Here is an 8,173-nt window from a genome sequence, read left to right on the forward strand (position 1 = left end):
AAAATTACAACAGCAATTCAGCATCTGGCTATTGAGCAATACATTTGTGTCAATAAATATGGTTCAATTTCAGATTTTTATCAGTTGTCCCCCGCCCCCTCCAGTGACCTGATTCAGAGCAATGTGTTTATAAACTGCAGGTCCTCAGGACCCTGACAGGACTGTGGTGCTAGAATCACACTGGAGTCCACTGGGGTAGGTACAGCACAGTCAGTCTCTGTATACACCATACAAAGGACTGTCTCTTTCAAAAGACCGCAACCAAGGGAGACTGAACCATGACAACCAGGTAGCTATACTCTTTTATAAGGTAACACAGGACCATTCATGCCTAACTATACTGATAAACAGGGTTTGAATTACGGGGGGGATTGGGGGGGTTTGACCCCCCTAATTAAGACTTGGACCCCCCCAAAAGAGGTAAAAACAACAGGTCGGGAGGTCGATACATTTATATATCGTTCTTACCTGTAATCGTAACCCCCCCCGATTGTCGTGTATAATTCACACTCTGCTGATAAATACACCCTTTAGTATCATGAAAAACATATTGACATGGGAATCTTAGTTTTTATACTCATAGTATGTCTCAAAGTATGTCTCACAGGTGTCTGTGTCTATACAAAGAGGCCTTTTGAAAAAGATTCTGTAGTCTGTGAGGCCAGTAAAGGTTGACTGATTCCTTTGAAGATAATTTAAGCAGTGCATGTCACTGTGCATGTCACTAGAGGGCGATAAAGCCTAGCTTAATCTCAGCATTTAAACTATGGGTCCGTAAACACCTCTGCTCTGTCATCACCAATTACAGCACAGGGGAACAACTCAAACCTTGAAACATGTAATGAGAGAAACATGTAATGTTGTTTAGGTTAAGAACATATTTGAGAAGAAACAAATAAAGTCGTGGAATGTCATAGAGTAATACTACACTTCCTAGCATCCTAACAAGTGTAGGATTTTGGTCCACGCCCAATCCACAAACCAAAAGGTCATACATAAACACAGACCCGAAACCCCTCTCTTGAGCACTGAGATTTAGCATTTTTAACTTGACACTCTACATTTGGCATTTGACAGATATTCAAGCATTCAAACCTAAAATGGTTTTACTCTGACCTATGACCTTTGACACCCAGGATGCATCTGGTGTGTGTGGCGGGGCTGTTCCTGGCCCTGCTGGCGATGGGGGGCTCTCTGCGTCTGGGAGCCTTCAACATCAAGTCCTTCGGAGACAAGAAGGCCTCCAACACAACTCTCATGGACATCATCAGCACAGTGAGTCGCTGTCCAGATATCCCTCAGTAATACCAGTAGAAACCCAGATTTCAGCTATATAATCCCCAGTCCAGCAGAGGGAGCTGTAGATCCCAGTTTCTGTCTTGTTGCAGATTGTTCACCGCTATGACATCATCCTGATCCAGGAGGTCAGAGACACCGACCTGTCAGCCACCTACATACTGATGCAGCATGTCAACAAGTAAGATAATACACACTCCTCAACCAAACCTGACCACTTTAATTAACCACAAATCCCTTTAGGAGACTGTCTGTTGAGAAGGTGACTGATGGACAGGGCTACTGTATTTGTTGTTCTGTGTGTCTGTACTCCTTTCAAGGGGCCCGTCTCCATACAAGTATCAACACATCGTCAGTGAGCCACTGGGACGCAGCACCTACACAGAGAGATACCTCTATCTCTACAGGTATACACAAACACACACAGCTTGTACAAGGAGACTTCTACCTCTGCAGGTACACACACATAGTGCTAGAAAGCACACTGTCCTGTGTTTCGCTCCAGACAGGATTTGGTGTCTGTGGCTAAGAACTACACCTACGATGACGGGTGTGAACCATGTGGAACCGACACCTTCATTAGAGAGCCCTTCGTTGTCATGTTTTCCTCCAAATACACAGGTAAAGCATTAGAGAGGTGACCGGAGAGTAAGAAGGAGAAATCGAATGGTAGTACCTACATGTTTTGGTGTACATATTTTGTTTCAATCCCCTTTCTCCTCTTTCCCTCCAGCTGTGGAGAACTTTGTCCTGATTCCCCAACACACGTCTCCAGACTTTGCCTTACAGGAGGTGGATGCTCTGTACGACGTTGCTGCTGATGTCCGAGTCCGCTGGAACACCAATGTGAATACATACTAGCCCACCTGCTATTAGAATAAATGTCATCATGGTAGAGCCTCATGTAAATACTGTATATACTGTATCCATTCTAAGGAATAACTCTCAGTAAATAAGTAAAGATATATATGGTAAACATAACGTGAATCTTAGATTAACAGTTTAGGACGATACTGTCTCTCCTCTGTTCCTGCTACAGGATATTATTCTGCTGGGAGACTTCAATGCTGGCTGCAGTTATGTCACTAGCTCTGAATGGGTGAAGATACGCCTCTTCACAGACAAGAGCTACCACTGGCTGATCACGGATGATATAGACACCACTGTGTCAAACACCGTCTGTCCCTACGACAGGTAGAGCTAAACAAACACTTAACACTTGTAAAACACACTAATTCTATCGATTATTTAGACCTGTTTGTTCTCCGGGTTTTCTCCTCTGTGTGAGCAGGATAGTGGCCACCACAGACATGATGAGAGGACTGGCCACAGGCTCGGCTCGGGTGTTTAACTACATGGAGGCCCTGAAGCTGAGCCACAGCCTGGTGAGACCCACACACATCCCCAGGAAACCTGACACTTGACCCTTCAATGAAAAGAATGTGCCGAGTCATGTTTGGGATTTATTCTTAAAATCTAAAACTGAAGGTCTGGTTTTCTGTCTGTGTCCCTCAGGCACTTGGGGTCAGTGACCATTACCCAGTGGAGGTAGAACTGACTGGGCCTGCTGTTTGAATTCAGAAACTCTAAAGCAGCAATAAAAATGGTCTAAACCAGTCATTTCTCTTTGTGTGGCCTTTACAGACAATATTCTGCTGCAATGCTCCATGTCAATTTTCAGATGTTTATTTTCAACCCAAAAGTACATATACACTGATAAGACAAAAATAAAATCATGAACAACATAACCTTCACAAGATAAAGGTAAGAATGTGATGACAGTAACATTTTTATCGCTCAACAATTTTAGAGCGCTGTGTTTTAACAAAAAAAGCTACAAAGTTGTGATGGGAGGAAACAAACTGACACACAACGGGAGGAAGAACAACAATGTCCAAATGGGAAGCCATAACCAAGTCACAAACTTGCCATTGGTTATATGCAATCCAGAATATCATCCTCATTGGGTTTATTAAGAGCACTTATATCCCTCATTGTTAATGGCTTGTAGAAAGAGAGAGAGAGGGGGGGTCTAAATAGTCTAAGGTCGCATGACAGAAGCAGTGAGCAGCTTGTTTCCTTTGTTAATCTCTCAGATTAAACAGCGGTGGAAGGGTATGAGGACAGGAGGCTAGTCGCCAAGACTACCAAGATGCTCCCTGGTTTACTTTCACAGTTTTGTAGTGGGCACCAGAAGGTTAGGAACACTATGGCTATACAAGTAGGCACAGGGCACATCTGATCAAATGCATTCTTTCTTCACCGTCTGTCCCAAACAAAAAAATAAGGGGAAAGAGAGAGCATTGGATCGATTGCGTGTGACCGTGTCAGTGTGTGTGTGTGTGTCTTAGGCCTTTCTCTTCTTCAGCATCTCCAGGTACATGCGCAGAGACCTCTGGATGGAGTCCTTGGTGATGAAGCTGACGAAGTTGTGCGTGTCGGCCTCCCTGTTGGCCAGCAGCTTGTCGATGGTCTGTTTCCTCATCATAGACTTGGTGATCTGTCTGGCGTGATCTGGGAGGAGAGGAGACGGGGGCATGAGGAACTGGGGAATACCTTCAAACCTCCATCGAATAAGCTTGAGATTGAAAGATAACGTCTTAAAGATGGTCTGAGTGGACATGAAGACTGAGGTCAGGTTTATAGGAGCTCGACACGGTTTCAAATCCACGGTATTTGTAATGATGCGCGAGAAGTGGTGCTTTGGGAGAGCAGTGCACAGTGTGAGCAGAGAGGTGTCACAGTGCATCTGACCTGGGATGGCCAACCACTTGGTCATGGTTTCTGTGGCTGTGGTCAGGACCTGCTCCTCAGGGACCAGCTGGTCGACCAGGCCGATCTTCAGGGCCTCGGGAGAGGTGTATAGCAGACCCAGCTCCAGGGCTATCTCTGTGGTCCGGTGGCCCACTGTGTTCACCATGGTGTCCTTGAACCTGGGTGGCAAACATGAGCACAGCATAGACATAACCCACACGGCATGAAGTCCTGAGCCTAACCACACGTCACTGGGAACAACTACATGTTATATCGCTGAACTTGCAGACAACCCAAACACAAACTGTAGTCAGGTTACATGGAATTTGTGGACAAAATGGGGGGGGGGGGGGTATAGATATTTATGTAAGAAAGCCTAAGTTTCACTTGAGCTTAGGCTAGCTCTTACCAGAAGGGAGCTACGATGCCCAGTTTGGTCTCGTTGAGCCCGATGGAATAACGAGGGTTATCAGCCATGATCCTGTAGTCACAGGCTATGGACATGAGACAGCCACCCGCAGGACTGGAGCCCTAAAGACAGAGGGAGGGATGGGGAGAGAAGGAAGGAGAGAAAGTGAGGAGGGAGGGAGAGAAGGGAGGAGAGAAAGGGAAGAGGGACAGAGAGAAGGGAGGAAATAAGTGAGGAGGCAGGGAGAAAAGGAAGGAGAGAAAGTGAGGAGGGACGGAGAGAAGGGAGGGCAGGAGTGCAGGAGAGAGAGAAAATGAAGGGGGGAGAGAAGAGAGGGAGGGAGGCAAAGAAGAATGGAGGAAGGGAAAAATGGAGCGAGAAAGGGCAGGAAAGAAAAGAGGAAGAGACGAAGGAGGAGAAGGGAGGGTATGCTTACCATTGTCACACCTGCATGTTCCTCGAGAGGTTTAGTATTGAATTTGCTGGGATCATCGATTTACATTTTAGTCATTTAGCAGTCCATTATGTTTTAGAATAGTATGTTTGTACATAGTAAGTGAAGGGACTGAGTCAATGTACTATATCATACACCAAAAAAATGTATGTGTACATGCCCCCCCCCCCCCCCCCCATCATGTCATGTTCCAAGTGTTGAAGTAAGATTAGACAACAGTAAAACCAATACGACATTTTAAATGTTATCTTTTTTGAAGATTGTATCTCGTAAGATCGGGATTCTGACTCACGTTAATGGCTGCTATGGTGACCATGTTGGATCCATAGACTTTTAACCACATTTCCTGCACAGCTTTCCAGAACTCTCCACAGTGTTCTGGACTCTTCCCATACATATCCATGATGTCCAGACCGGCGGAGAACACCTTTGGAAGGGTCTGAAAGACACACACAACCCTTTCAAGCATTTTGAAACATTGCATGTGTACACTATGTAATTGGTTAAACTCACTCATAAATAATATTTTGCATTGATGTATTTGGCATTGGTATTTGTGTGTGTGTGTATGTGTTTGTGTGTGAGAGAGAGAGAGAGAGAGAGAGATAAAGAAATAGAATGTGTGTCTGTACTGACTGAAGTAATGATAAGGCCTCTACAGCTCCTGTCCATTTCCAGCTTTTCCAAACTGATGGCAAACTCAGTGAGGAAGTCCAGACTCAGACTGTTCACCGGAGGACTCTGCATCCACATCACTGCTACACCTGTAGAGAGAAGGACAGAGGTAGAGATAGATGGAAAGTAAGAAGACAAAGGAGCAAAAAGAGAGACTGAGATTTTCATATTAATGTTGACGTGGATATGTCATTCTGTGTTTCTTAAGCAGGTTCTTACCAGTGCTTGCATCCAGGTCAACTTTAATCTTGGCAGAGCTGGAATTGTTCCTCTGTTGGACGGCTGCATATGGAGAGGCACATACTCTCCCATGTCTACAGTGAAGAGACAGCTGGGACAACAAACCTGCCAAAGAATGAAAGTTATATTACAGTCGCTGGTGTTCACGATAAACGTATGCTAATTTCAATTCACGATGAGTGGTTAATGTTTAGTCTTTGTCAGATAGTTTAAAATAGGTGGTGTTTAGTGTGGGTGTCATACTATAGAGCCTAGCCTATTAGTACAGAGTATGGGTAGGTCATGCTGCAAACTTTAGCCTTTTTGGTTCTACAATCCACATCACTAGCTAGATGCAAAAAATGCCATAACCTAGGCGAGCCAGATAATTACTTAATTCAGTATACGTAGAACTATCTCCGATAATATTACATTAGCTTAGCTCACATGCACAGAGGTTTACTACTGCGCACTTGACCTTTGTTCCAGTTTCTGAAAGTATGGGCAACAATCGACTGGAGAGGCAGGCACTCTAGCACTGGAGGCTAGCAAAACATTAGCATCAATTTTGGTTTGTTTTGTTTTCAAAATCGATCCAGCTCCAACCTCTCTGTAACCAGAAAGACCAACCTACCTGAACATCCATACTTGAATGAATTTCTCAATGCATTTGCCATGTTGACCAGTTCAGTTGACAAGGGCTACTTCAGTTCTATAACTTCTTGAACGACTGGGGCCCCACTGTAGCTTCCGCAGTGGGGGTAGGCGATAAACTATGAAGGCGGAGAGTTAGGTTCCGTGCACAAGATTGGATATGATCTGTGTAGTCATGGTCAACAAAAACCCTATTTATCCAATCCAATTTGCGATTCTGCAAATATTATGTAAATAATACAACGACAATTGTCTTGATTTGTTATGTTCTTGATCCTGTGTCTTATTTATTAAGTGCATTCATTAGGCGTAAACATGCCCTGGTGTTCTGAAATATAAATTAAGTATTGACATAAAACGGGACATTGGGCTGCCTGTTCACTGTGGGTTTGAGGTCAGGCCGGGTGGACTACCGGTGTCGTGCCAGTGTTCCGGAGAATTCCCTTCCCCTGTTCCCCCTTCCTTGCGCGTGCGCGAAATCATGACGTTTTCTCTTGTTGCTTGGTTGAGCGGTTGGGAACCACTTTCCTCGGGCCTCCAGGGAAATATGTTCCCCCTGTGCTCTCAGTGTAAACGACTGATGTATAGATGAAACTTGTTATACATAATGATCACATTAACATACATCACCAGCATCACTGTATTGCTTTATAAATGGCCAGTTCAAATTGGGATAACTTAGTACTGTAAATAACAGTAGTGCTACTACTGTAGGCTACACTAGACGTATTAGCACAGCTGTTACAGACTCGGGACTGACTAACGATTGAGCAATACAACTTACTATACTATACTTTAAAGCCTGTATGTGAATGCAAATTAACTAACCAACATCAAGAAATGTACCTTATGCTCATGGAAAGTAGGTAGAGTATACTATAAGCTAACACACGCGATTATATAAATCACATTGAGCTCAACCAAACAACAAGAGAAAACGTGATTTCGCGCACGCGCAAGGAAGAGGGAACATGCAAGGGAACCGGTGAAGGTTCCAGGTGAGGGCGCCGTGCAACTGAGACATATCAAATGTCTCACTTTGCCTTGGGTATTCACAAATAATGTGTATTGTATTACACTACGTCACATGAATAAGTATAAAAATAAGACAATCAAGACAACGAGTAAATTAGTTCGTTGACAAGAAAGAGTCAACAACTCAAGCTCGAATTGTACTCCCCATAGTTGGCTGACTTCCGGTGTGTGACGCTCCACTACCGGAAGCAGACGACTGCTGTCAGCTATCCACTGTAAATGATATTGGATATCTAAATGAGGATCTGTGGGCTTGTACATAGAGAACAAACAAATATTCATCATGGTGTTTCAGCATTAGTGTGTCTTTCAGACGATACCCGAAGGAATATCCATTCCGTGACGTTCCTCTTGCTCAGGTGCTGAAATAAGGTATGTTACAGCAGTCTAGATAACTAGCTAGGCTAGCTATATCGTTAGCTATCTAGTTGGTAGTCGGACTGCCAGAGCTAGCTAGCCTAGCTACGATAGTTAGTAACATATTTAACTTGCTAACGTTAACTAGTACAGTAAGTGATGACCTACCTAACTCACCAAAATACTGTCCTTTTTTATATCTTTTTCATTTTAATTTCATCTTCTGCGATATTTTGGGGAGTTAGGTAGGTCATCATCACTTACTGTAGCTACTAGTACTGTAGTGTATAGTATTAGCTCACAGTAATGTTAAGAATGAG

At 44.0% G+C, this 8,173-nt stretch overlaps 2 protein-coding genes across 2 annotated transcripts; one reads left to right on the forward strand and one right to left on the reverse strand.

Annotated features, from left to right (window-relative positions):
- The first annotated feature begins 1,131 nt into the window (after positions 1-1,131).
- dnase1 (deoxyribonuclease I) lies at positions 1,132-2,922 on the forward strand. Its single transcript, XM_062448310.1, has 8 exons — positions 1,132-1,275; positions 1,389-1,477; positions 1,617-1,703; positions 1,802-1,917; positions 2,030-2,142; positions 2,336-2,490; positions 2,588-2,681; positions 2,812-2,922. Exons 1-8 carry the CDS (start codon positions 1,138-1,140, stop codon positions 2,869-2,871), a joined length of 852 nt encoding a protein of 283 aa, XP_062304294.1. The 5' UTR covers positions 1,132-1,137; the 3' UTR covers positions 2,872-2,922.
- Positions 2,923-2,960: 38 nt separating this feature from the next.
- On the reverse strand, positions 2,961-6,838 carry eci1 (enoyl-CoA delta isomerase 1). The gene is made up of 7 exons (XM_062448300.1): positions 6,442-6,838; positions 5,808-5,933; positions 5,550-5,677; positions 5,206-5,352; positions 4,460-4,581; positions 4,051-4,229; positions 2,961-3,810 (listed from the first exon to the last, which is right to left on the reverse strand). The coding sequence occupies exons 1-7, from the start codon at positions 6,482-6,484 to the stop codon at positions 3,644-3,646; spliced, it is 912 nt and encodes a 303-aa protein (XP_062304284.1). The 5' UTR covers positions 6,485-6,838; the 3' UTR covers positions 2,961-3,643.
- Positions 6,839-8,173: the final 1,335 nt, after the last annotated feature.

Source organism: Osmerus eperlanus, chromosome 2, assembly GCF_963692335.1.
Source record: "Osmerus eperlanus chromosome 2, fOsmEpe2.1, whole genome shotgun sequence".
Lineage (NCBI taxonomy): Eukaryota > Metazoa > Chordata > Actinopteri > Osmeriformes > Osmeridae > Osmerus > Osmerus eperlanus.

Bases quoted from the DNA above. Each gene is read 5' to 3' on its own strand.
- dnase1 (XM_062448310.1), top strand. From the start codon at position 1,138: ATGCATCTGGTGTGTGTGGCGGGGCTGTTCCTGGCCCTGCTGGCGATG. The intron at 1,276-1,388 runs GTGAGTCGCTGT...GTCTTGTTGCAG, and splicing joins TCATGGACATCATCAGCACA to ATTGTTCACCGCTATGACAT. The intron at 1,918-2,029 runs GTAAAGCATTAG...CTTTCCCTCCAG, and splicing joins GTTTTCCTCCAAATACACAG to CTGTGGAGAACTTTGTCCTG.
- eci1 (XM_062448300.1), bottom strand. From the start codon at position 6,484: ATGGCAAATGCATTGAGAAATTCATTCAAGTATGGATGTTCAG. The intron at 5,353-5,549 runs GTCAGTACAGAC...TGTGTCTTTCAG, and splicing joins GAGGCCTTATCATTACTTCA to ACCCTTCCAAAGGTGTTCTC. The intron at 4,582-5,205 runs GTGAGTCAGAAT...CTCTGTCTTTAG, and splicing joins TCACCATAGCAGCCATTAAC to GGCTCCAGTCCTGCGGGTGG.